Source organism: Eurytemora carolleeae, unplaced genomic scaffold, assembly GCF_000591075.1.
Source record: "Eurytemora carolleeae unplaced genomic scaffold, Eaff_2.0 scaffold62, whole genome shotgun sequence".
NCBI classification, from domain to species: Eukaryota; Metazoa; Arthropoda; class Copepoda; order Calanoida; family Temoridae; genus Eurytemora; species Eurytemora carolleeae.
The window spans coordinates 505417-533291 of NW_019396429.1; the positions used below are offsets into that span (position 1 = coordinate 505417).

At 33.8% G+C, this 27875-nt stretch overlaps 3 protein-coding genes and 2 long non-coding RNA genes across 5 annotated transcripts; all 5 read left to right on the top strand.

The window, feature by feature from the left end:
- The first annotated feature begins 1146 nt into the window (after positions 1-1146).
- LOC111703152 (uncharacterized) lies at positions 1147-8153 on the top strand. The gene is made up of 5 exons (XM_023475027.1): positions 1147-1185; positions 1571-1656; positions 1994-2076; positions 4023-4065; positions 8022-8153. The coding sequence occupies exons 1-5, from the start codon at positions 1155-1157 to the stop codon at positions 8151-8153; spliced, it is 375 nt and encodes a 124-aa protein (XP_023330795.1). The 5' UTR covers positions 1147-1154.
- A 137-nt stretch (positions 8154-8290) lies between these two features.
- LOC111703153 (latent-transforming growth factor beta-binding protein 4) lies at positions 8291-11359 on the top strand. Its single transcript, XM_023475028.1, has 6 exons — positions 8291-8652; positions 9117-9170; positions 9629-9737; positions 10309-10392; positions 10896-11015; positions 11269-11359. Exons 1-6 carry the CDS (start codon positions 8526-8528, stop codon positions 11357-11359), a joined length of 585 nt encoding a protein of 194 aa, XP_023330796.1. The 5' UTR covers positions 8291-8525.
- Positions 11360-12592: 1233 nt separating this feature from the next.
- On the top strand, positions 12593-17091 carry LOC111703157 (uncharacterized). Its single transcript, XR_002765567.1, has 5 exons — positions 12593-12702; positions 12830-12872; positions 13782-13892; positions 14710-14781; positions 17028-17091. It is a non-coding gene; the product is annotated as an uncharacterized LOC111703157 (long non-coding RNA).
- A 2234-nt stretch (positions 17092-19325) lies between these two features.
- Positions 19326-25190, top strand: LOC111703163 (uncharacterized). Its single transcript, XR_002765568.1, has 5 exons — positions 19326-19724; positions 20766-20841; positions 21503-21564; positions 23781-23868; positions 25028-25190. It is a non-coding gene; the product is annotated as an uncharacterized LOC111703163 (long non-coding RNA).
- Positions 25191-25551: 361 nt separating this feature from the next.
- On the top strand, positions 25552-27526 carry LOC111703154 (apolipoprotein A-I-like). Its single transcript, XM_023475030.1, has 2 exons — positions 25552-25557; positions 26987-27526. Exons 1-2 carry the CDS (start codon positions 25552-25554, stop codon positions 27524-27526), a joined length of 546 nt encoding a protein of 181 aa, XP_023330798.1.
- The last annotated feature ends 349 nt before the right edge of the window (positions 27527-27875 follow it).

The following is a 27875-nucleotide window of genomic DNA, read 5'->3' on the forward strand; positions in this document are numbered from 1 at the left end:
AGTACTGAGAGGAGAAGCCAAACCTCAGAAGAAGACCTCCAAGAAGAAGAATCTGAAGAAGATCAAGATCTATATCAATCATTTATAGACTCAGATCAATCAATCAATCAATCAATCAACAAAGCACCGGAGCAACAGATGGAAAACAGCGGAGGAGAAGGGGTGAAATTGACTGAAGGGAGGGGGGGCGAAGCTTGGTTGCCTCCCCCCCTAGTTGCGCCACTGGCCGTTGCCCATGTAAAAAAATATGTTTAGCCTTCTTCACCCCCGGCCCACGGAATTCCCTTACAAAATGTCAATTGGACAAATATTAATATGTGGTTACTGTTCATGCATATTTTTCTATCATTCCCGAAACAAAAAAATTATTGTTTTGAAAAATGTTTTAAAAAATGTTCTCAAAAATGATACCCATCCCTAGACTTTGTATTGTGCGTGGGCGTGTTTAAGTATATGTACAATACATATCTTTATCATTAGATTTGGATAATTTATTCTCCTCAACATTATTATTACTAGAGACCTGAGAAATGGATTGGACAGCATTGATGAATATTTAAACAGATAATCACATCCTTTTTATAGACGGGGTTTTCCTTGATAAAATAGTTTGATTATTAATGGTTACCAATTTGTCTTAATCGGACTGTAGAGTTAACGTAATTTTTCCTTAATTCACCATTTACAATAGTAACATGTACCATATACAATGGCACCCTTTAAACGCGATTTCATGTTTAATCAAACAAAGGTTTAAAACTTATCCGCCATGAAAATATTTTACATTCTTCCAATGAATTCCTTATTCTCAATATCATATTTAACATTCTTGTCTCCAAATCAACTTAAATAGCAAATAATTATTCTCAAAAAATAACACTATAAATTGTTATTAAATTGCTACGTAATTGTGTAGGGTGTCTGTACTCTGTATTAACTATTAATCATTTATAATTCATATGAAACAAAAAAGGAGCGGTTAGGCTTTCAGGTTTAAATATACCCTCATAATAAAACAATTTTGAAACAGCAAGATGTTTAAACATATTTCTATCTTTATAAAAAATAATTGAAATTTGGTAAAACATATTTTTCTTTATTTAAGGCTCAAGCTATTCCTTACGTACTTATACGATAAAAGCCTAGCTGAGAAGATGGGTTCTTGGAATATATTTATAATTTTAGGTCAAAAACTTTTTTTCTCAACAGTTTGAGTTATTTCAAAGAAGAAAAAACCAGGACATAAAAAGGCCATTAAGTAATAATAAATTTCATAAACTTAATTTATTTGTAATGAACTCTAATGAACTGTCACATTTTCTCAAAAGTAGGGTTTCCAATGAAATAGGGAAAAATAACAAATGCGAAAATTTTCGATGTTTTCGCGAAGTTTCGCTGTAATCTGTTTTGCAAAAAAAAAATTCGCGAAAAAATAATGAGTTTTTTTAAAAGCTTTTTTCGAGAAATCTTGCAAATCGTTCAAGGGGTTCATGATTTATGCTTATACATACAAAAAAACAAACATAGATTACTACTTTATATTATACATAAATAGATATTTTATATTTAGTTCTTGTTTGTCGGAGTTATGGGTTCAGACAATCAGTTTTTAAAAGAACTCTGAATATGACTCCATCCTTTTGGGATGTTACTAAGGTAAGAAATTAGAATAAAGTACAGTTGAATCCGTCCTCGTAACGATAAGACTAAAAGAACTTTTATCAATGAAATGTCTGATCAATGAAATGTCTGATCTATGAAATGTCTTTCAATATCTGATCATATTGAATATCCAATTTATAAAATGTCCAATGTTTGTAACGTTGTCGTCGTCTTTCATTGAAAAATCTTTTTATAAAAAAACTTTCATATTAAAATCTCTCTTTGAAAAACCTGTCACTGAAAAATCTTTCTTTGAAAAACTGTCATTCAAATATTATTCTTGAAAATATAATCTTTTGAATCCAAATCCAAAACCATAAACTGTTGTTAGACAAGTGTTGCTAAATCAAATGTCCATTGTGCAACCCATTGCTTAATGCAAGGACGATCTGGGACAACATGCAATGCTTTCAAGTAAGTTAAGAATTTCTTTAAATGGACTGTAGACGTAAATTCAAATGACCCTCTATTGAAATATTGGCTTGTCCGATCCCTAACAGTACCCTTAAAAGTTTTGTCGGATAAAGTATACCAAGTCTTCATTTTTTAACTCATAATTTACATTGTGGAAATTATTATACAGTACACGTACATGGTGACGTCACTGGACATTGATTAATACTATTGGTGGAGAATTCCAGTCGGCCAAAGAAATGCCAATCACAATGATGTGATACTCACTTACAACAGACCTTATCCCAAGACAGTCCTAGGACCCGTGCCCTATTCACTGTGTACTGTACCGGGCTTTGGGAGCAGACAAAAGCTAGAATCACTAGAATTGTATGACTACCTTACCGGCCAATACCCATGCTCGGGCATGTCCTTGAAAACATTAATATATGAAAACATATTGATATTAAAATGGGGTTTATAGACACTTCAGGGGTTGATCAAGACCTATATGATTCTATCTGATGTCCCTGTCTTGAGAAATTGATATAAAACTGTGTCAACATTTTACCAAAACTTACATATATGAGATTGGGTATATATTTCAAAGTTTTAAACAGATCTCATTTTGATGTGTGTCTCTCCCAAACCCCTAAGCATCAAGAGCGCAGACACCTAGCAGCCAAACAATCGTCAAATTGTATACAAGCTGAACATGCACTTCTGACCCTGTAGTAAAGTAAATTCAACCTAAAGTCTGACCGGCTAGTCCTATTGAGTGTCTGCTTTATTTACCCAATGTTTGGGCGATACAGTACAAACTGAGACCGGAAAGGTTGACCTGGCTTGGGAATTCAAATGTACTACGGCTGCCGGTGTGAAGTGCCCATTGTTGAAAGTGGAGAGAAATTTCTTTTAATTTAAAGAAAATTTTGATTAAAAAAAATGTTTTTGAAAAAAACTTTTCCGGTTTTTGAAAAAAAAATTTAAATCTTATTAGCCTATGTTACTCTCCGGCATCCATGGGTGCCCTGAAAAAAAATCAGCCCATTTGGTCTATAGCCGTTGGACAAGCTATTGCTAACAAACAAACAAATATACATGAGTGAATAGCTTTATTATATAGATAAAAAAGTAAAAATATTATGAAACATCAACTACATGAGAATGCATTAAAAGAGATTGGCTAATATTAGGTTACAATATACAAATGGTTAGTTTTAAATTAAATTGAATTATTCACGATCTGAGTGGTATTGTAAACCCACCAAGGATGTAGAACCATAGCCTAGTTCATTCAACCCAAGTTTGAGAACTGGACAAACAAATAATATTGATTGTATTTAACCCGTTACTACTGGAGCTGGTAGCAACGGCCAGAGGAAATTTCCAGGGTAGCAAGGTTCAAATCCTGGGAATCCTTATCGGGGGAACACGGATAACGGTGCTTTCGTCGGAAGAGAAAGCAATCTGAACGTCCATTTTGTCCCCGAGAAAAGGGTCAGTCTTGATGAAGGATCTGAAGAGAGCGGTCGATCACAGCTCCAGTAGCTCCGAGAGGAGAATTAGCTCCATCTATGATTCCAGGATTAACTTCGGTTGATCCTCAGTTTGTATTTTAATAATAATGTAAAATAAATGTCCGTGCAAAGTTAGTGCTTTAATCGATTCCATCTGGCTTGTTATATTGAGTTTCTCTTTGTAAAGTTGCCTTTATTGAGTTCTTTATACATGAGTTTCTATTAAGTTTATAGTATATTGCAACCACATAAATTTGTATTCACACTATGTCCTACAGTGTAGGTAGAAGTCATGTTTAACCATTTTTCTCCTTACAGACGCAACAGATAGAAGTAAAATTACTAGCAAACACCATAAAATTCAAGTCGACGTTAGCCTACACCCCATTTCATTTTTCGCAAACACTCAATCCCTACAAGATTAGGCTTACATAATCTTTAATTTAGGTTTACTAAAGATGGTAGATGTGAGACAGCAAGCATTGATCAGGTCAGTGGCTTAACTAGGGAGATGGATGGGCGGGAGGGGTATTGCATAGCTGACACCAGGGTTATTATTGTTAGTTACTCAAGGATGGAATGCAATGTGGGGAAAACATCTTTTTAATAGAAACAAACACTCAAAATCCTCATATAATCATATAATGTAACTGCTTATTGGCAAAAGCTAAAGTGACAGTGTTGCTGGTGAGAGGGTCAGGGGTGGAAGGATTTTCTCTGCTTGTCAGTTGTTACAACATTTTCCGTACATTGGGGGGTTTCCAGAATATCTAATCTCAATAAACTGACATATACAAAACATATCTTCACAGAATATCATTCCTTCACAAGATATAGCAAACAAGAAACCCTATCAAATCAAAACTTATCAAGATACAAAATATATTAACATCAAAATATATAACATACAAAACATATCACAATATTTATTTATGCATAAATAAAACTGGCCAAACGGCTGAACCAAATGGACTGACATTTTTCTTAGGGAACCCATGTGTAGTGTGGACACTGACATAACAAAATCATAAACTTTATAACAAAACACCCTTCTCGTAATCGGCAAGAACTCCATTGGGTGTGTGGGAAATTCAAATCCATTAAATGTTGTCTTAGAACAATTCTACCTTAGCTGGCGTCCTAATAAATAGAATATTTATGGAATAAGGAGATGGTTGAATCATAAGTCCGGAGCTTAGCACTAGCATATACATGTTGATGAGCTCTCTCAATGGATGCAGAGGATCTAGAACTAGTCCTAGAACTGTCTTGGGATAAGTGACGTCTTTCCTGTACCGTATTGACCTTTCATTCTTAGACTAACCTCATTGTAATACCTTATTGACTTACTTGGATCATACCAAAACTCCATGGGCCATGCCCTGCAACTTTTAATCAATAAGAATCATCCATAGCAACCAGGGGACATCTAAAGGAAGTTGTCAATTACCAATGCAACATCTGTGGGCGTAATCTTGTAAGTGTTGGGGACGTTGCTGGGACGTAAAACGCACCCCTTTTTATGTCCTCAAGACCTTTCTTTCGACGTCAAAATAATATCACTATGGATGTTGAAATGACCAAACTTTTGATGTTGAAATGACCAAACTATTTAAACCACAGAACAGAGAATTATCTATTCATTTTGTACTACACTACAACATCAAGTGGACCCATTCACCATTTAATCAATTACCATTATTCATATTCAATTTATTCATCAATTAATACTTACACACTTAACTATACCTGCAACAGATGCTGTAGAAAAGAACTTCTACTCATCACAAAATTTACATTATACTGACATTGATATTTCAGATTACATCAATTAATTCCATAAAAATCAATGTTTTTAAAAATGTTATTTTTCCAAATATTTGGTGTTTATTTCTTACATATCAATTCTATTCAAAAAATTTAAATATTTGAAAATTCTTGCCGTTCAAGGCCAAAAAGGGGCTTTTATCTAAATTTTAAGGTATAGAGATATTTAGTGACGAAACTTGGAAAGACCTAATTTGACCTAATACAACCTAATCTGACTAGGCACTGGTCAGGTTGTGACCAGTTAATACCAGTTTGGTAATCCAACCATGCAAGACCTAATCTGACTTAGGGGTCAAGTTATAAACAGTTAGGACCAGTTAGGAAACGCAACCTAGACTGAACTAACATGACCTAATCTGACTTAAGGAAACTAGTCAGGTTAAGACCAGGATAAGGCCAGTTACACCAACCTAATCTGACCTAACCTGACCTAAACAAACATTAGGGAACTGGTCATGTTTCGACCAGTAGACTATCTGACATAACCTGACCAGTCCTGACCAAATTCAACCTAAATGAATTGGTCAGGTTAAAACCAGTATGAGAACAGTAAGGTAATTAACCCAATCTGTTCCAATCTCAAAGTGATTAAATACTGAAGTGGAGCAGACAGAATTAAAGATGACTAGTTGGGCCATTCGGAATTAATTGATTTGGTAAAATTTTCAAATGATTGATTTGGTGCACAATTTCTGATGTAAGGACTAGAAATAGTAAAAAAATGTAAGGACTATTAATGTTGTTGTTACAATAACTTGAAATTTAATGGTTTGAACAAATTATCATTAAACATATTTTGATACACACTAAAGTTTAGTTCCTAGCTACAGATATTACCATGTCACTCATTAGTTTGATATCATTTAACTATCTTCAAAAAGCAATTCAGCCTAACAAATTTTGCATCTGAAATTCAACTGGCAACTTCAGAAGACTTAACTTGATTTCATAAAAGTTTTACAAATTCAAGACTTTCTCCCTAACTACAACAAACAGAGCTGGGAACTTTAGAATGGTGGATATCTGGATTAATACTTGATCCTCTCTTTTTGATAATCTCAAGATTAACATAATCTTGCAAGATTATGTTAAAAGTGTATGAAAAATGATAAAATTCAAATTAATATTAAATCATTTGAGAAACTGTAACAGCCAATCAGAGAAAAACGGGCAACCAATGAGAGAACAGAAATATTCTTGAAAAGACGCTTACATAATTTTAATTAAAGTTTGCTCACCCATTTATTTATTAACATTGATTAAAATTAGTTAAAACAGAATCACAAATGTATTATTACATATTTTTCTTTGCTGAAAGTCTGAAAAGTTTGCACAATGGCTGAAAAAAAATATTTATTTCTAAGAAATTCCGGAGTTCTCTCATTGGATAGAGTTTATTTTCATGGTTGTCATTGGTCAATATAGTTTACGAACTATTCCTGCCCTCTCATTGGGGAAAACAATTTATGGATATCCAAGGAGAGAGAAAAAGAGTGGATTAAGGACTAAAATGAAAAGTTTCCACAGTGGATATTCGGATCAAGAAGTCAGGATTAAAGTTTATCCATTCTAAAGTTTTCAGCTCAGGTAAACTAGTACTGTCCAGTTAGGTAATCCGTAACCTGACCAATCCCAACCAAATCCGACCTGAGTGGACAAGTCAGGTTCAGAACACAAAGCCTCCAGTTAGGTAACCCTTCATAGCACAAACTAGTCTGACCTAACCCAACCTAAGCAGACTGGTCATGTTCTGACCAGTTAGGTAATCTGTCATAAGCTGACTTAACCCAACCTAACTTGACCTAGAGGACCTAGGTCATGTTCTAACCAGTTAGGTAATCTGTTGTAACCCTGACCTACCCTGACCTATCACAACCTAATTGGTCTAGTTCCGGGCTATGTCACTGATTGCTAGGGTTGTCCAACCATGGATTACACTTTACAACATGGTCCTTGGACCTAGGGTTGTTAATCGTTTTGTAAACGATCGTTAAACAATTGTTAAACGTCGTTTTTTGTTTCGTTTTCAAAAACGATTGTTTCATTTTCAGAAAAAACTATCGTTTTCAAAAACGACCCACTCGTTTTTAACTTTCAGAAAACGAATAAGGATTGTGTTTGAAAACGATCGTTTTTATTAAAACCATTTGCTACCGTTTTTTACACAATTGTTTTTAAAAAAACTATCGTTTTTGAAAAAACGATTGTTAACGATAGTTAAAATGTTAAAACAATCGTTAACAAAGGGTTGTTGTTAATGATTCTTAACGAAGGGTCGTCGTTAACAATCGTTAACGAACAACGAATTTTAAAAAAACGATCGTTTTTCAAAAGGAGTGTTTTTAAAAACAATCGTTTTAAAAACAACCATTTTTAAGAAACAAACTTTTTAAAAAAATGATCGTTTTTAAAAACGATCATTTTGTTTTCTATTTTTCGTCATCGTTTTCATAACGATACTATCGTTTTTTTAAAAAATGAAAACGTTAACATCCCTACCTGGACCTATAATATACAATTCCACTATAAAAAACTTAATATCATGGGTTAACAACTTTTTTCTTAAAAATTTCATGAGCAATGCTGGGCTCTTTAGCTACTGCCTTATAATTTTAGGTTGTGGATGTTCCTAAGGGCAATATCTCGTTAGAGATATTTGTATCTGAATCAGATCTATCTTTACTACCTCTACTCTGCCTTGGAGGAGACAGCTGTTGTCAGGTTGACACAAATCATTGCATGACCTGAACAACTCTAGTGTTTACTTGTATCAGCCCATCTAGTGTACCTAGTATGTAGTAGACCCATTGCTAAAAATAGGGGGCAGGCTCTTCCACATGTTGTATACAGGGCTACTCCCAAATTATGAGACTATTATTGAAATCCCTTGATCTAAAGATCTGAGGATCAGAACCTTGAATTTGGCCTTAATAAAGATTTTGATAGATGTGCCTAATGATTTGCTAAGAAAAGAAAAGGTTTAAAGTTACAGATATCCCCCTTCTCAGATTCTTGTGAAGCCTTTAAAAACCCTAAAAACTTTGAACATTTAAAAACGGCCTTATAGTGTTGCTCTTCGGGTCAGTATAAATTAGAAATGACAAGATAAGAGTTTTAACTATGTTTTTACTAATCTGCATTGAGCAGGGTGCTTGTAAGTTAGGAGATGGCGACTGCAACACTGATCAAGATTGTGAACTACCCTTCATATGTGGTTCCAACAACTGCTGGACAGAGTTTAAAAAAGGTTTTAAACTTTTAATTTTGATAATTCCAGGGATCAAATTTAATCAATTTAGGCAACTTTGCTGATTTACATACTGACAGTTCTAATTTGAACCATCAAATTAAAGTTAAAAAGTTAGGAAGGAAGGATTTGAATGGTTGATTAAAATTTGAACCAACGATAGGCAGTTAATTCAGCAACCTCAAAAATTCATTGCATTTGGTCCCAGATTACCTTATTCATTACAGTATGATCTTTAGTAATATTAACTTGCTATTTACATCTTGTTCAACCCTCCCATTCATAAAGAATTTTTAAGGGTTTCAACTTGCAAGTGTTATTTAACCAACACAATACTTTTTATAGAAGATTACATATTTTTTATGGAAGAGCTTATTGTTTTGATTCAGGATAAATTAAGAGAGGAAGAATGATTTCTTTGAAAAATATATTCCCCTTGAAATTTTATTATTTATGTAATTCAGGAAATGGAAGTTGGGATGAGGAAGATGATTGCTGCACTAGAAGATGTGCTCAAGGTAGATATTTTTTCTAATTTATTTTTTCATTCCATTAACTTCAGTAAGCCTCCATTTAGAATAATCAGTGTTCTGATAACAAAAAAAAACAAGGATATCTCAATAATTGATGTTAAAAAGGGTTAAAGAATACTGTTATGAATTAGGCATGTACCAATTTAAATGGAGCTTCACTCACAAATCTTGATTACAGTTCCTTCCATATATCTTACTGATAGTTTCCCCTAAGATTTCTATAGTTAAAGTGTAAACAAAAGCCAAAAAGGGCCGGCTTGGCCTCAGTAAAGACATTTTGAGTCTGAAAGTATAAAATATAAATTAGAGAACAGTTTTCAAAGCAATCTCGTTTATCTTTCCAAAAAAAGTGGTAAAGGATAGAGAGTCTGAAAAAATCTATTCAAAAACTATTCAAAACCCTTTCTAACTAATACTAAAAATAAAATAAAAATTTCCTAAAGGCAGACTATGTGGGCATGGTGAAGGCGTGTGTAAGGATCAGTTTGACTGTAAGCTACCAGGATATCACCTATGTTCAGCACAATCATGTCAAAATTCCACAATATTTAGGTGAAACATGCATTTTAGAAATGTACTGTCACTAGAGAACAAGAAAAAGTGTGATAAGACTAGATACTGTTAAGATGTAGAGTGGACATTGCATTTTAAATTTCTCTGCTAGATGAAGACAGAGGGATGGAGGGGTGCAAAGAGAAGAGAAAGGGATCAGGAAGGTGGGGAGGGTATTAAATAAATAGATATCAGGTTTGAGGGTTGTATATGAAAGGATTCTTCCCAAACTCAGTTTCTTCTAAAAACAAAGATTTGTTAGTTTTAAAAAAAAGGAGCTGAAAAATGTTTTTAAAAAAAACAACCTTACTTCCCAAAAGTGTGTCCTCATTGTTATTCCTTTCTGTCTTTTTTTCCTGTTAATGACTAATATTCCCAATCTGAGAAGATGAAACCCTGCATAAAAGTCTTAAAACGGGGTTGTTACATTCCTTCATTAATTTATTTACTTCTAAGCTCAGTTTTTGTATGTTAGTAATTCATTTCTCAATTGACAATAAAAAGAAGAGGTGTTAACTAGAGGGACACATAGAGTCTCATTTTAATTGTAGCATGTTGAGTTATATTTCAGTGAACTGGAGCTATCAGAACACTCATCTGCGGGTCTAGTGGGACAGGAAAAATGCTGTCATAGAGCATGTGGCCCAAACTATAAGTAATATGGGTTTATCTTTATAAAAATAAATTAATTATCAGCAATATAACTTTAGTTATCCATATATAACATCAATTATTAGTGAGTTGGACTGGTCATGATTCTGTTTTCAAACAGCAGTGTTTTAAAATCAACAAAAAAATTTTTCATTTTTATGCTTGAGAATGCCTGAAATGTAAACAAAATAATTATGGTTTTGAATGTTGTTGAATACTTGTATAATGCCTTTTAGATAAATATGAATGAGACTTAACTAAACTTTATTTCGCATATTTGCTAAAAACTAATGAACTAATAATTGAACGAAACAGTACAATTTAAAAAATAACTAACTCACCCAGCTCAAGGGAACGATAGTTATTTCATGTGAACGAACAGAACAAAGGGGAACAAAATGATTATAAAAAGTAGAAACATGCCCAGCTCAAGGACTGGGCGTCATTTCTTGGGAATGACTGTTCGTTCATGAGATATACGCCCAGCCCTACTGTTAACTTTTCAAGGTGTGGAAATAACAGCATTGGATGTGAAACTCATAAGGATTGTCGTTCTGGTCATAAATGTATTATGAGGGAGGACGGATACAACTTCTGCAGAGATATCAACGAATGTGTAGATATCAGGTAAAACAGTTTATCAACTTTCTGAAAAAACACACACACCCAGCCCCCCCCCCCCTCCATCTCAGGAATGACATGATTAGAAGATTGCAATACAACATGCCATTATCCAGACTTTTTCTAATGACATATTAATTTTATTTATATCTCAGTTGTTCAAACCTTTAGATATGAATCAGTGTAATCAAAAAAAGCAAGAGAAAAAATTATACACTAATAAAATATATATAAATGTGAATTATTGATGTTTATTCAGATACTCCAATTCCTCTCTTGAATATTGCGGAGCCGAGACAAACTGTTTGGATCAAATAGGAACAATCATATTAGAAAACATGTTTTTTTAGAAGAATTCATTTTTTGGTTAGTTTTTAATTATTTCCAGGTTTGAGCTATAAAAAACTACACATCAAAATTAGAATTTTTTAAGAAACATAATGTTAAGTAAATGTTTATTTACAACATTTTACAAAAAATGTTAAATTAACCAGAGCCCGCAATTGATAAACTTTGGCTCAAGCCATAATTCATTAAACCCAATATTAAGACCCAATCTTCAACCCAACTCTGAAGACAGCTTGTGTCATGTGATTGACAGTTTCCAGATCTTTGGCTTGACTTTAGGAGTTAGGCTCAATGAAAATAAACCGACCTTGGTTGGTTTTACTGGAGAATAAGGCTCAATGTTGACTGTCAAGTCTTGTTCTCATAAAACCCCAGAATGAACCAATTCCTACCATGAAAATCCGCCTAATAGAATAATAAACTAGTTTTTTTAACTCAACTCTGTGGAAAATAAGATGCAGCTTGAATCCGAAAGCTCAAGTGGTAAATAAGTCCCAATGACAGCTTAGACTCAAGCCAGATTTTCCCGAATTGTTTAAATCACGGGCTCTGATATAAGCTATAATTTGTTAAAGAATTCATGAACGCCTAGAGGGCCTGTAGACATTTTATTTACAGTAACATGTCTGATTCACATCAGCACTTTTTCTGTGAACAAATTAGATGAAAAAATCTTATTTTTCCTGAGCATGAGATTTAAGAAATTCGAGAAAATGCGGCTTGAGCTTTCAGATTCATGAGTTGCATCTTATTTTCCACAGAGTTCTATTTGGCGTATTTCCATGGTAGGAATTGGCGCATTCCTGGTTTTTATGAAAACAAGACTCAACATTGAGCCTTATTCTCCACCAAAACCAACCAAGGTCGGTCTTATTTTCATCGGGTTTATTGGGTTGAGTTGAAGATCTTGCATTTGTCAATCATGTTACAGAAGCTGTCGTCAGAGTTGGGTTGAAGATTGGGTCTTAAAGTCGGGTTTAAGAAATTACGGCTTGAGCCGAAGTTTTAAAATCGCGGGCTCTGAACTGAAAACAACATTTGATTTTCGAATCATTAATTATATCTCAGATGAATTTTAAAAGAGCAAATGGTCAAAGTTGGAAAAATCAAATGTTTTCACCATTTCAAAAATATGGGGATAGGAAAATTACACTTTGAGGCAATGTACGAAACACATTTACAATAAAAAAATGGCCATGCATGCCTAGTACTAATATATTTGGTTAAAGGCAACTTTAGTTGTCAATGCAAGCCTGGCTATGAATTATGGATTCCATATTCTGGATGTACAGATATAAATGAGTGTTCAGCTAGTCGTTATGCTTGCATAAATTACAACACAAAGGTAAGAACGAAATTTTGTTTAAAAAATTTAATATCAAAAATTAAAAATTCATTTTATAGATTCAGGTAATCTGAAAACAATCTTTTATAAATATATCAATCATAGCAAAAATATTTTCTGTTTTCAGTGCACAAACACCATAGGCAACTATACTTGCACTTGCAATACAGGTACATTTCAAATAGATATGCTTTTGAGCTAAAATCGTTTTTATGATAAATATGATTGAACTTTTATATCTTATGCATAACTAGCTTGGAATTCCAGCTTGGTTTGGAAAAAAAGTTTGCTTAATAAAGTCAACCTATTCAATTCAGACCTCTGAAACCAAACTAAAACATTCTCAGGGGAATATAAATTTGTATTTAGGATCACGATACTTAGAAGAACATAAACCTTTGTTTAGGATTTATACCGTCCTCAGGGGACATAAACCTGTGTTTATGATCACGATACTTAGAAGAACATAAACCTCTGTTTAGGATTTATACCGTCCTCAGGGGAACATATAAACCTCTGTTTAGGATTTACACCGTCCTCAGGGGACATAAACCTGTGTTTAGGATTTTTACCGTCCTCAGGGGAACATATAAACCTCTGTTTAGGATTTACACTGTCCTCAGGGGACATAAACCTGTGTTTAGGATTTTACCGTCCTCAGGGGAATATAAACCTGTGTTTATGATTTTACCGTCCTCAGGGGACATAAACCTGTGTTTATGATTTTACCGTCCTCAGGGGAACATAAACCTGTGTTTAGGATTTTACCGTCCTCAGGGAAACATAAAACTGTGTTTAGGATTTACACCGTCCTCAGGGGACATTAACCTGTGTTTAGGATTTTACCGTCCTCAGGGAAACATAAACCTGTGTTTAGGATTTTTACCGTCCTCAGGGGAACATAAACCTGTGTTTATAGGATTTATACCGTCCTCAGGGGAAGATAAATCTGTGCTTAGGATTTATACCGTCCTCAGGGGAACATAAACCTGTGTTTAGGATTTATACCGTCCTCAGGGGAACATAAACCTGTGTTTAGGATTTATACCATCCTCAAGGGAACATAAACCTGTGTTTAGGATTCATACTATCCTCAGGGGAACACAGAACCTTGTATTGCACCAATCTGAATGAATGTACAGAATATCCTGGAATATGTGGAAAAAACACGGTTTGCACTGATACCACAGGTAACACAGCAATCTAAATTATACGAAATTACTGTTTCGATTTTGTGGCCTTGTGACTCCTTTAGTTTTGATTTTACTCACAAGCAAATTAGAAATTCAAAACTTTTTTGTTCTTCTCATGTAGCGTCTTTACTTGTGCTAAAGGATATTTATATTTAGGATCCTATTCTTCAAGATGTGCTACTGGATATTTATATTTAGGATCCTATTCCTGAATATATTTTACTGGATATTTATATTTAGGATCCTTTTCCTGTAGATGTACTACTGGAAATTTATATTTAGGATCCTATTCCTGTAGATGTGCTACTGGATATTTATATTTAGGATCCTATTCCTGTAGATGCGCTACTGGATATTTATATTTAGGATCCTATTTCTATAGATGTTCTACTGGATATTTATATTTAGGATCCTTTTCCTGTAGATGTACTACTGGAAATTTATATTTAGGATCCTATTCCTATAGATGTGCTACTGGATATTTATATTTAGGATCCTATTCCTATAGATGTGCTACTGGATATTTATATTTAGGATCCTATTCCTATAGATGTGCTACTGGATATTTATATTTAGGATCCTATTCCTATAGATGTGCTACTGGATATTTATATTTAGGATCCTATTCCTATAGATGTGCTACTGGAATCCTATTCCTGTAATTGTGCTACTGGATATTTATATTCAGGGTCCTATTCCTGTAGATATGCTACTGGATATTTATATTTAGGATCCTATTCCTGTAGTTGTGCTACTATATATTTAAATTTAGGATCCTATTTCTGTAGATGTTCTACTGGATATATATATTTAGGATCCTATTCCTGTAGTTGTGCTTTTGGATATTCGAATTTAATCCCGGGAGTAGGATGTGACTGCCCAACAGGTAACAAACCAATTTTTACTGGGAAAACATGGTTTAACCGCGGACACCAGAATACAGGGGGGCATAATCTAACTTGACACCAGAATACAGGGGTACATAATCTAACTTGACACCAGAATACAGGGGGACATAATCTAACTTGACATCAGAATACAGGGGGACATATTCTAACTTGACACTAGAATACATGGGGACATAATCTAACTTGACACCAGAATACAGGGGGACATAATCTAACTTGACACTAGAATACAGCGGGAAATAATCTAACTTGACACCAGAATACAGGGAAACATAATCTAACTTGACACCAGAATACATGGGGACATAATCTAACTTGACACCAGAATACAGGGGGCCATAATCTAACTTGACACCAGAATACAGGGAGACATAATCTAACTTGACACCAGAATACAGGGGGACATAAACTAACTTGACACCAGAATATAGGGGGACATAATCTACCTTGACACCAGAATACAGGGGGACATAATCTAACTTGACACCAGAATACAGGGGGACATAATCTAACTTGACACCAGAATACAGGAGGACATAATCTAACTTGACACCAGAATACAGGGGGACATAATCTAACTTGACACTAGAATACAGGGGGGCATAATCTAACTTGACACTAGAATACATGGGGACATAATTTAACTTGACACCAGAATAAAGGGGGACATAAACTAACTTGACACCAGAATACAGGGGGACATAATCTAACTTGACACCAGAATACAGGAGTACATAATCTAACTTGACACCAGAATACAGGGGGACATAATCTAACTTGACACTAGAATACAGGGGGACATAATCTAACTTGACATCAGAATACAGGGAAACATAATCTAACTTGACACCAGAATACATGGGAACATAATCTAACTTGACACCAGAATACAGGGGGACGTAATCTAACTTGACACCAGAATACAGGGGGGCATAATCTAACTTGACACCAGAATACAGGGGGACATAATCTAACTTGACACCAGAATACAGGGGGGCATAATCTAACTTGACACCAGAATACAGCGGGACATAATCTAACTTGACACCAGAATACATGGGGACATAATCTAACTTGACACCAGAATACAGGGGGACCTTGACAGTGGAATGCAGGGGGACATAATCTAACTTGACAGTGGAATACAGGGGGACATAATCTAACTTGACAACAGAATACAGGGGGACATAATCTAACTTGACACCAGAATACAGGGGGACATAATCTAACTTGACACCAGAATACAGGGGGACATAATCTAACTTGAAACCAGAATACAGGGGGACATAATCTAACTTGAAACCAGAATACAGGGGGACATAATCTAACTTGAAACCAGAATACAGAGGGACATAATCTAACTTGACACCAGAATACAGGGGGACATAATCTAACTTGACACTAGAATAAAATGACAATTATGAAAAAAAGATTTAATCAGACACCATGGAATACAATTATAACGGTGAAACTGGACATTGAAATACTTTTCCAACGATTTAACGCAACACTGAAATATGTACAATTTGAACATGAGACCATTTACAGAACAATATAACCTCAAGGGAATGATCAGCTAAGGGGCTTTAATGTTACAGTGTAGATATTTGTTGACCATAAACCTATCTCCTAAACCCCCCCCACATAATGTCGTCTTCACCAGCCCCAAATCCAAACTAAACAAAGAAAGGTTTATTAGTGAAAATCAAATCCATAAATATCTTTGCAATTCATAAATAAATTACACTAAAACAACCAGGTTTATATTTTCAGAAGTATTCACAAATTTTTAAACTATTCCATCAACCCCAACCCTTAATCACTTTCTTATCACCCTGACACAATAAAATAGTAATGTATATTGTTAATCATTCAGTAACATTTATACCTTGCATTTTAAATGCAATTTAATTTACTATACCTGCATTTTATTGCAGGTTTGAAATATACCCGTCAACAAGATTATTTGCAACTTGTGTCACAGCTGTGGAGCCCGACTAAATAACTTATTGATCAAAGAACCAATTGACCAACAGACCAACCAACCAACCAAGCGACCAACCAACCAATTGACCAACCAACCAACATAACATATTACAGCCTATCAGCCTATTAATCAAAGAGCCAATCAACCAACTGACCAACCAACCAACCGACCAATTTACCAACCAACCAACCTAACATATTATTGTCGACGCCCACCTAAGTTTCAAGAATATTGTAGGTATTGAAAGTGGTGGTTGTGGAGAGTATTTAAATGGAACAACAGGATATTTTACAAGTTTAAAGTAATACATTTGTAAAAGTCGTCGTTGGCTTGTTGCAGATATCAATGCAATGATGACGACTTGCGATTTCAATTATTAATTTCTACCAAGCATTGATACACATTAACATGGAAGAGAGAAGCTAACAACTAACAACTCTTCGTTGTTAAGTCGTCTTCATTGTATTGATATAAATTGAAATTCACATGAAAATCCAAAAATAAATAATTTCATTCCTTTCTTCTCAAAAAATATAATTATTCTAGTTATCAAGCAACATAATTATTCTCCTAGTTATCAAATCTCCTAGTTATCAAACACGGAATTTTATTATATATATATAAAAAAACAAGACATTCGTATATATATGTTGCGTATAGCCGGTCAAACGGCAGGAAATTTTTTGTGGACACTCATGTGTTTAAGGCTAAAAAATTCGAAACTTTTTTTCCAAATTTTTTTTTCAAATTTTTTTCACCAGCAACGCCGGGCCCTTCAGCTAGTTTCTACATATAAATAAAATTTGATGAATCCTTGTTATCTAAATCTATATTATTCCCTTAGTTATCCACAACCCTTCCCTATCCCTCATTCCTGTACTTGGGTTATTCAGGTAAGATGATTACAACAGTGATTAGTTGTAAAATGGACTGTAACCATAATTCCAAGTATTTCTCCATTTGTAAAGTTGGGAGTACATGTCCGATTTACAACAGTGCTCTTTAACCCGGCATCTGAGCAAATACAATAAAGATATTCTCGTTTTTCTTTCTGAAAAATTGATGAATTCTCTCAATTTTGTCTTTTTTCTCCTGCTACAGACATGTGCAGAGAACTGCAATTGAACACAATCAATTTTAAGATAAAAAGAGAGGGTTTAAGTCCAGCAGTTTTAAAGGATGATTTTCTGAAAAAGGAGGGCTGTTTAAAATTATGTCCACTGCCGCTGTAACGCAAAAATATTAAAATTATACCGTACAAACGCAGTATATTTCAATTTGGTCTACAAGCTAGAAATGTAAACAAATCTGGGTAAAATCATATAAACTGATCGTATTGCATTTTTTCTCTCAAAACCGGTTAAATTCCCACAACAAACTATCAAGAGAAGAAAGAGAAGAAAGAGAAGAAAGAGAAGAAAGAGAAGAAAGAGAAGAAAGAGAAGAAAGAGAAGAAAGAGAAGAAAAAGAGAAGAAAGAGAAGAAAGAGAAGAAAGAGAAGAAAGAGAAGAAAGAGAAGAAAGAGAAGAAAGAGAAGAAAGAGAAGAAATATTTATGCATACCCTAAAATCATTTCTATATCTCTTCTATTTCTATAATATTTTTGAAAAAGTATGTAGCTGCCCCTACTGTTCAGCATTTGATCTTTTGATATTTTTCCGCTGTAACATTGGGCTATAGCTTCTGGGTTAAAGCCGGGTTTTGTTCATCTGTGTGTTTTGTTCATCTGTGTGTTTTGTTCATCTGTGTGTTTTGTTCATTTGTGTGTTTTGTTCATCTGTGTTATGAAAAACAAGCAATTTTTTACCTTTTTTTGTAATCATAATTATACACAAACGTTCATTAATTTATAGAAAGAACAACAATTTATATTTTCAGAATAAATATGCTTTTTTTTGTACCTTACTCTGCAAAGATTTTTAACTGATTTCTATAAATTGGATAAAATTATAGTTTTCTAAGTACTAGCTTGGAAATCCAGCTTTGTCAAGAGTTTTCCTTATGAAAGTCAACCCTCTCAATTGGGAATTTAAGAACTAGACAAAAAACATTCTTCCGACTCCGAGATCCCCAATAAAAATTAAAGACCTAGCATGAATCGCATACCCCTCCAGAATAATTGTAAACATCAATATGGTGATCAGTTTTCACTAGGGTTTCCAGCAAAAAGAGGAAAAAGTTTTTCGCCAAAAATTTTGCATATTTTCGCATTTGGTTTGCTCGCAAAAATCCGACAATTTTGTTTTTTTTTCGCAAAAATTCGCTGCATTATGTTTCGCAAAAGAGCGAAATTTTCACCAAATAAGCAATGCGAAAATTTTGCGAAGGAAATATGGAAGAGAAATTATTAATTACGATGTAATAAAACTTCTAATGCTGAGTTATCAGAGCAGAGAATTCCACATCTTTTTTGCGCAGGCAAGTTTTTTCGTAAAATTATTTTTCGCAAAATGTTGCTTCGGTTTCGCAAATACAAACGAAAATTTTCTTATTTTTTCGCGAAAGTTTTCGTTCGCTGGAAACCCTAGTTTTCACTGTATAATCATTGCAAATGAACCTCACCCGTGAAACCCAGCAACGCAACCCAAACTAATGGTTAGAAGAGAAACGTTTCTGAAAAGTTATGTAGCGTTACGTAAATTAATGGATTCTAACCTCACCTAAAATAACGTTTCTGAATTCATCTTTAAATCGTTAATTGGGTAATTTTCCAACCCCTGCAGAGTGCCTATTTTAACAAGAGTGCTCTATGAGTTTCTTTGACTTTCAAAAATTGCAGACAATATAAAAGTGATCTAGCTCTCCTTCATAAATATCAAACTTTGAACAAGCTGTTTAAAAGTTTTCTGCCTAGGTTGATGAAGGATCCCATATACTTCTAAACTTTACTGACATAGTAACTGGTGGTTCTGGCAGAAACAAATTTACCATCAGGTCGCCGTGCAGGGAAATATGTAAACTCCTCAACTTTTTTTTTTTTTGACAAAAGTTTACCGTTTTCTAGAGCTAAGCAACATTTCGTAAATAAGATACCATTTTTGAAAGATTTTGTCTGAAAAACTAAAGACTTAAATATTATCTAATCAAAAAGAGAATACAAAATTTGTTTAATTTTAAAAGATACATTCCTATCATTTTAATAGAATAATTATTTTTTCCTGAGTTAGTCACATGTTTGTTTACATATTTTAAAAAAAATCACAATTGATACATTTATTCAATATTCTTCTTTTTTGGCCACCATCAACTAAAAACTTAAGAATTGTGGATATCAAGATCATTGTTTGATCTTATCTTTTTAATAATCTTCAGACTAATTACGTTAATATCTGGGAAATTGTCTAAACTGCAACCAATGAGTGTTGATTTGAGAAACCGTACAACCAATCACAAGCCAAGAAAATTCAAAATGTTGGCGCTCAATTAAAGAGAAAACTCTCATTGGTCCAAAAAGAAGCAGGATTAACAAAAAGAGAGGATTAAGAAGAAAATCAAAAGTGTCGAGAATTGATAAAGAATTTAGCAATCCAGAATTAGGGTATTCATTCTCATGGTTCATGAATAGCATTAATCTGCACACAAAATTAATTCAAAATCAGCACCCAGCTTTCAAAGCACATTGGCATTTTCCTTCATATAAATTTGTTTTGCAAGTAGCTCTGCTCTAGAGAGGAATGAGAAATGTATAAATGTTTGCTTTTCTAAAAGGGACTGTTAGCGTATTTTCAAGTGACCCTATACTTCCCACCGATTCACAACTGTACCCTTCAAACATATTTGATATTTTCCAGTAATAAATGAAAAGTCATCCCCGTTGAGTTTACACAGTACGCTAGCGTACACTCTAATTTTACGTGTTTTTACACAGCATTTAAGAGATATAAACAATAAGTTCTCTGTTCTCAATGATCAGAGGTATAAAGGTTACCGTTGTGAAGGTTTGAATCTATGTGCAAGTAAGTATATTGTGTTTAGATATGGAAAGTGTAGTACCACCATGGACTATTGGATATCAGACAGAAACATAGGCTCTCCAACATCCCTAGTCATGGTACATTTTATATCCATAACATTTCTAACAAAATATTGGTAACTTTAACAAAATGTGCATAACTCCTAACATTATGATCAAAGTTTCTGAAACAAATGTTGTTATTCCTAACAAAATATTCGTAAGAACAAAATTTTCAAAATTTCTAAAAAATGTTATATTTTTAACAAAATGTTCTTAATTTCTAACAAATCCTCATAATTCCAAACAAAATTTTCATTAATTCAAACAATTTGATCTTAATTTCGAACAAAACGTTCTTAATTTAGAATAAATTTCAAACAAAATGTTCGTAAATTAAACAAAATGTTTATTATTTTAAACAATTCAAAGATGTATTTATTAAGTTAGCCACTCGAGTATAATTAAAATAAAAAGTAAATTATTAACGTTTTGTTAGAAATTATGGGCATTTTGATTAAAATTACTAACATATTTTTTAGAAATTACGAAGATTTTGCTTGAAATTATGAACATTTTGATTCAAATTACGAACATACAGTTGGACCCATAAAAGGGTTACGAGTTCCTTGGAAATCAACTTTTTTAAAATGAGAATGCATAATACACAGTAAAAGCAAAACTGCTGTGTTTTAATTTGAGTCTGGCTATTCCAAAGTGCTATGGGTCATACTGTATGATATAAAATAATGTTAATTAGGAGTCTCGAGACGGGGTGAATGTAATAAATTTTTCGCTTGGTGCATCTAGAGGTCCTAGTGGGTGAGCATTAGCATCATTAACCCTATTATGACACGGGGGGTGGGTGCTTTCCACCCCCCACTGAGTTTTTTTTTCTAAATAACTCAAAAACGGCTGCCATTAGAAATGTCAAATTCATAATTTGTCCAACATTATAGTTGTGAACAACAGTTGCTTTCTGTTTACGGAAGGGAGAGGATCTCTCATTGCAGCTTCAAGCTCCTCAGTTCAGAAGAGCGCTGCGAAAAGTTATTCATGACTTATCCTGTAGAGGATTGGCGAAACATAGGATTTAAACAGTAAACAATCTTATATCTTGGTACAACATCTCAGCTGAAGAAAGTGCACAGAAGTATAACCCCTGATAAGTATAAAAGCCATGCACAATGATATCTGTTTTTTACTCGGCCGGCTGTGAGGACTGGATTACTGTGGAAGATTCCACCTGATGGGGCTTTCAACTCCTCATTTTGCATAAGCAGTGCAGTTATGGGTCTCCTTAATTCAGCTTAAGTCATAAAGACAAACACAACGGAAAGCAGGGAGCTTCTACTGAATCCCTCATACCCTTCCTTCTCAAACCTTGTAATCTCTCTCTCCTACCTGCTCCACAATTCGATGTCAAAAGAACTATTTGGAGAGGCCTTAAAACACAGAAATAAGATTGCAGAAACTTACAAACAAAACAAGAAGAAGAAAGAAAATTGAATAGGGAAAAACGGTAGGAAACTCTCTGATGATAAACTCTACACCATCAATTTTTTCCTGTTGGCGAATGGAGACATCATTTAAGATAGGGCTGGGAGACGTACCCCCCCCCCATTTCACCTCCATTTCACCCTAAACAGAAAGTATATCAGAAATATTTGTCTGAAGCTGATTCAGCCATGCATAAACCTTCAATCAGCTTGTCAAGTCAGGCATTCTTGGTTAGGCAATAAAACTGAAAACTTCAACTATGTGTTTGTTTGGAACTGAATCAACTAGTTCAAATTCAGTTGCTGACACATGGTATGTGTGTACTGTAATAAAATAGTTCTGTAGCTTGCAGCTTGGCAAAACTGCAAGGTTGTCCCAAAAAAATTTTTTTTCAATATTTAGCTGAAATTGTATTGAAAGATGTACAAACAAGAAAAAAAGAAATGTCAAAAAATTTGCATATGATATCATTTAGCTATTTAAAGAATATTGTTGAAAATTTAAAATTAAAAAATAAATATGTAAAAAAAAAATTGTTGTGAAAAAATCTTGTCAAATATTTTGTTTAATGCATAGGGTAGGGAGGATGGCAGTCAAACGGCGGGAAGGTGCTTAAAAAAATCAAAAAAATGTTTAATATTTTTTTTCATAATTAAGCTGAAGGGCTAAAACTTATATTATAAGCCATGTGTCACATATTGCACCCTAACCATGAAAGTTAAAGGTCTAATATTTTTTGAATGAGCAGGCCACCCAAGTATGCCGAGTCCATTAGCATCTGATCCAATCAGGGTTCAGCCATGTGTTTGGTGTCTATTCTAAACCAATAGAAATTGCATGGGAAAATCATGTGAGACAAAGATAGCCTTACCAGGATAGGGTTAAAGGGATAACTATAGACGAAATTTCAAGTGACCCTCCATTTTATTCACCATAGTTTCAGTAGAAGTAAATATTTCCATTTACAGATAGCGACGATTGAAGGATTCATTACTCTAATTGGATAATGAGAATGAGATAGATAGAAAGATAGATGTTACCTCCAAACATTTCTATTGGTTCAAAATAGACACTAAACACATGGTTGAACCCTGATTGGATCAGGCGCTAATGGACTCGGCATACAGGAGTTTATGAACAAGTCATTTTTAAACAGCCTCGACTTTAAAGTGTCGCTACGCCTTAGCCTTTGGTTTTGTCTCACCATTGTGTAGCCCTAGAATAATGCATTATATTATGTTACGCACTTGTTTCTAGCTTAAGTTTAAAAGGAGTAATTGACAAAATAAAGATTGATTTTTTTTGTGATAGCAATTGCTTTAGTTCACTAATAAAAAAATGTTTCAATATCTAATTTTTTCGTTAATTGGTTTAAAACAAATAATAAAGCTTATAGCGTCTTTTTTATACGTAAACCAGGTCTGTAGATACCTAGCGAAGTTCAAGAGAGATTTTTCGTGATTTTTAAAGTAAATTAGCGGATTAAAATACTTGTCTTATTTATTTTTTAGTCTTTCTAACTTTTTTAATTTTTTTAGAAGGTTCAATATAACCTGGACCGCTGTGCCAGATACAACATAGACTGCTTTATAAACATGGACGAGATGAAATATTAAGATTTTCAAAGTAATCTTTTTTAATTGTAACTTTTCATTATCACCAAGCTTATTGTGATAGGGTACTCTCTACAATAGACAGCTTTGCATGCTGCTAATCTATCTAAAACCCTTTCTTATTTGTTAATTTTAAAATAACTAGCCTTAGAGGGCGCTTCGCGCCCATCTTATAAATTAATTGTGAACATGTTCTCTTTGTGTACATCGTAAAACAAAACAAAAATAATTCGCGGATTTTCACAAAAATTTCGTGGATTTTCAAAATTTTTAAAAATTTAATGAGGATCGAATTTTGATGGAGACAAATATTTAAAATTTTGATCATTCAAAAACCTTCCCTGGGGTCCCTAGATGTCCCACAATTGGATACATTGGATACAAACAAACAGACAGACAAGCCAAATTTATATATAGATAAAGATTAATGAAACTTAATAGAACTTCCTATTTTCATTGACGGATTTTCTAAACTCACATCTTTTATTTCATCGCGCAACAACATTGAACTACCACAGTATATGTATGTATATATTTTTTCTTGTGATTATTTTTGCAATCTATTAAATCGGCTATAACAAACCTTCCTTTGGGACGTACCCATGGAGTCCGAACGACCGTTTTGCCCTTTATTAAGTTACTAAAATTGAATCAGTTCATAATATTTGCTTTGGGCCTAAAACCGGGCTTTTATAAAAACTGTCTGAGCTCTTAGGCATACTTATCATGAATATGCCTATTTTTTATCAAAATTACCCCTTCTGATTATTGTTGGATTTTAACAGCTTACAAGAAATTTTATGGTTCTTTATTCTAGAATTTTGAAAGGGCGCTACAATAGACACTGAGCAAAGAACTCTTTAAACATGCTTTATGTTGGCTCAAAAATGACTTAACCCCATCCTAGTTGTGTTAATTTCATAATTTAAAAAACGGCTTCCACTAGCACAGCCCAACTTCTGGACTTTTCCATTTTATAATAAAGAACGAATTTTGCCAAGGAAAGGATTTAGTTTTAATCCCACGGCACAGGCTGGTGGGTGTTTATTATTGGAGTTTTTCAATTTCGACTTCATAATGTTTTTTAAACCTACCCAACACATAAACCTATATTATGAGACAAATTTTAAAATAAAAGGTCAAACTTAATATTTTTCTTTTTTTTGTTTCAGAAATGATCCCTCTACTGCACAATTCGACCGATGAAATTGCTTTGCTGACATTTTTTTGATTTGGTCTGCTAAACTTAATATTTTAAATAATTTTGCACATTTTACGATAGAAATATTATCTTTAACATTCTATCTACCTATAATTTCTGTCTGTTCATTTCTAACCACGATTTGCAGTGATGTTAATAGAATTTAAAATATAATTAATGTTGAAATATATTACAATGTTTTATTTAAAAACATTTATTCTCAATCAGTTAGGTTAGTGTTATAGTTTTAATTTGAAATTGATAAACTGTTTGATGCGCACATTTTTTAAAAGCTTAGGATCGATTTAAAAAATTAATTTGACTTTCGTGTAATTAGGGACGGATCGTTTTCACTTTTATGAAAAACGATCTTTTCGTTTTAAAAACGACAAAGAAAAAACGAAACAGTCATTTTTAAAAACGATAGTTTTTTAAAAATCGTTTTTGAAAATTAAAAAACTAATAAATCGTTTTATAGCTTTAGTCCTTTCTTTAATGAAGGTAGGTCGATTTAAATTTTTGGACGATCATTAACCATGAAATTTCGTTTCGTTAACGACCGTTAACGATGACATTTCATTAACGACCGTTAGCGACGACTCTTTGTTAACGAACGTTAACGGCCTCTTTTTAGACAAAATACATTTTTTGGTCGAAAAACATTTAGGTTATTTCTCTCGTTAAAAAAGCATTTAAGACAACTTGCCACAAACCCTGTATCTTTTCAACCTAATGTCGTAGACCTTAGATATTTCAAACTATGAATTCTGCAGTAGATAAAATAATCTAAGTTTGAAATATTAAAGACTTAATCTACGTTTAGTTGCAAAGATATTAGGATTCGAAAATTTGACTTTGTGACAAAGACTCAATTCCCAAATTAAAAATCTGTAATTAGTATCGAAAAAAGTGCTCTAATTAAAATGTTTGATTGAATCAACTAATGTTTAAAATCCATTTACGGTAACCTTTATTAACATTTCCTCAGAACTACTCTGGAGAAACTACGCTGTGGTTAATTTTTTTAATATTAAAACAACTACGTTTGCTTTATCTATTTTTTATATTTTAAATATTTTTCTTTAATATATTGGTACCATCAAACAATATGTTTCAATAAGGAACTGTAGGCAGCGTAATTTCACATGATCCTTATGCAAACATGGCAATGCCCGATTCACAATAGTATTCTTAAAAGCTTTATCTGATCAAGTATGAATTATATATCATTGTTTATCATTTAGAAAACAGATTTTTTTCGATTGTGGTTTCTCTACAATAATAACTTGTGCAATGGGCATCTCTTCTGCAGAAAAACATTATCAGACTTAATTACACCTTTAAACCTAAACAACAATACTTTCTACATCATTGATCAGAACCGGTTAAAAGGGTATCGTTGTGAATCAGGCATTGCCATATTTGCATAGAGGGTTACTAAATTAACGCTTACAGTCTTAAATCTAAATCTGATATTGATTCAGCTCTAGCTCCTCATCTCCAGGATATTGATTCAGCTCTAGCTCCTCATCTCAGGATATTGATTCAGCTCTAGCTCCTCATCTCCAGGATATTGATTCAGCTCTAGCTCCTCATCTCCAGGATATAGATTCAGCTCTAGCTCCTCATCTTCAGGATATGGATTCAACTCTAGCTCTTCATCTCTAGGATATTGATTCAGCTCTAGCTCCTCATCTCCAGGATATTGATTCAACTCTAGCTCCTCATCTCCAGGATATTGATTCAACTCTAGCTCCTCATTCAGGATATGGATTCAACTCTAGCTCTTCATCTCTAGGATATTGATTCAGCTCTAGCTCCTCATCTCCAGGATATTGATTCAACTCTAGCTCCTCATCTCCAGGATATTGATTCAACTCTAGCTCCTCATCTCCAGGATATTGATTGAACTCTAGATCCTCATCTCCAGGATATTGATTCAACGCTAGCTTCTCATCTCCAGGATATTGATGCAGCTCTAGCTCCTCATCTTCAGGATGTGGATTCAACTCTAGCTCCTCATCTCCAGGATATGAATTTAACTCTAGCTCCTCATCTCCAGGATATTGATGCAGCTCTAGCTCCTCATCTCCAGGATATTGATTCAGCTCTAGCTCCTCATCTCCAGGATATTGATTCAGCTCTAGCTCCTCATCTCCAGGATATTGATTCAACTCTAGCTCCTCATCTCCAGGATATTGATGCAGCTCTAGCTCCTCATCTTCAGGATATTGATTCAGCTCTAGCTCCTCATCTCCAGGCTATTGATTCAGCTCTAGCTCCTCATCTCCAGGATACTGATGCAGCTTTAGCTCCTCATCTCCAGGATATTGATTCAGCTCTAGCTCCTCATCTTCAGGATATGGATTCAGCTCTAGCTCCTCATCTCCAGGATATGGATTCAAAGAGATTGTCTCATCTCAATCAAAAGTTACCAATTCACATCACTTTCTATTTTCCTAAACTTTAAGCCAAACGTCTTTAAACCGGGTCATGTTAGTTGAACTAGTTTAGCTTGCAATTCAATCGGATAGAAAACCGAAATAATTATTTTAATTTTTAATCTCTGTCATAGATTATGAACCCCCTATATCTTGTCGTCCGACGTATATAAGTTAATTGATTAAAATTAAAAGTTTTAACTTTGGAAATCAAATTTATGGGTATTGTAGTTTAGCGCTGTCTTTTGCAACAACTTATGTATGTCATTCCTATTTAAATCGTTTCATAATCGAATAAAACTTCAGATACGTTTAAGAGTGGGATCGTTAAATAATCTGAAGTCCTGCAGTTATTCATATATATATATATATATATAC

Coding starts and splice junctions, on each gene's coding strand:
- LOC111703152 (XM_023475027.1), top strand. CDS start 1,155: ATGGGTTCTTGGAATATATTTATAATTTTAG. Junction 2,077..4,022: donor ACAACATGCAATGCTTTCAA/GTAAGTTAAGAA, acceptor TCTTTAATTTAG/GTTTACTAAAGATGGTAGAT. Junction 4,066..8,021: donor AGACAGCAAGCATTGATCAG/GTCAGTGGCTTA, acceptor TTATAATTTTAG/GTTGTGGATGTTCCTAAGGG.
- LOC111703153 (XM_023475028.1), top strand. CDS start 8,526: ATGTTTTTACTAATCTGCATTGAGCAGGGTGCTTGTAAGTTAGGAGAT. Junction 8,653..9,116: donor CTGGACAGAGTTTAAAAAAG/GTTTTAAACTTT, acceptor TATGTAATTCAG/GAAATGGAAGTTGGGATGAG. Junction 9,738..10,308: donor CAAAATTCCACAATATTTAG/GTGAAACATGCA, acceptor GTTATATTTCAG/TGAACTGGAGCTATCAGAAC.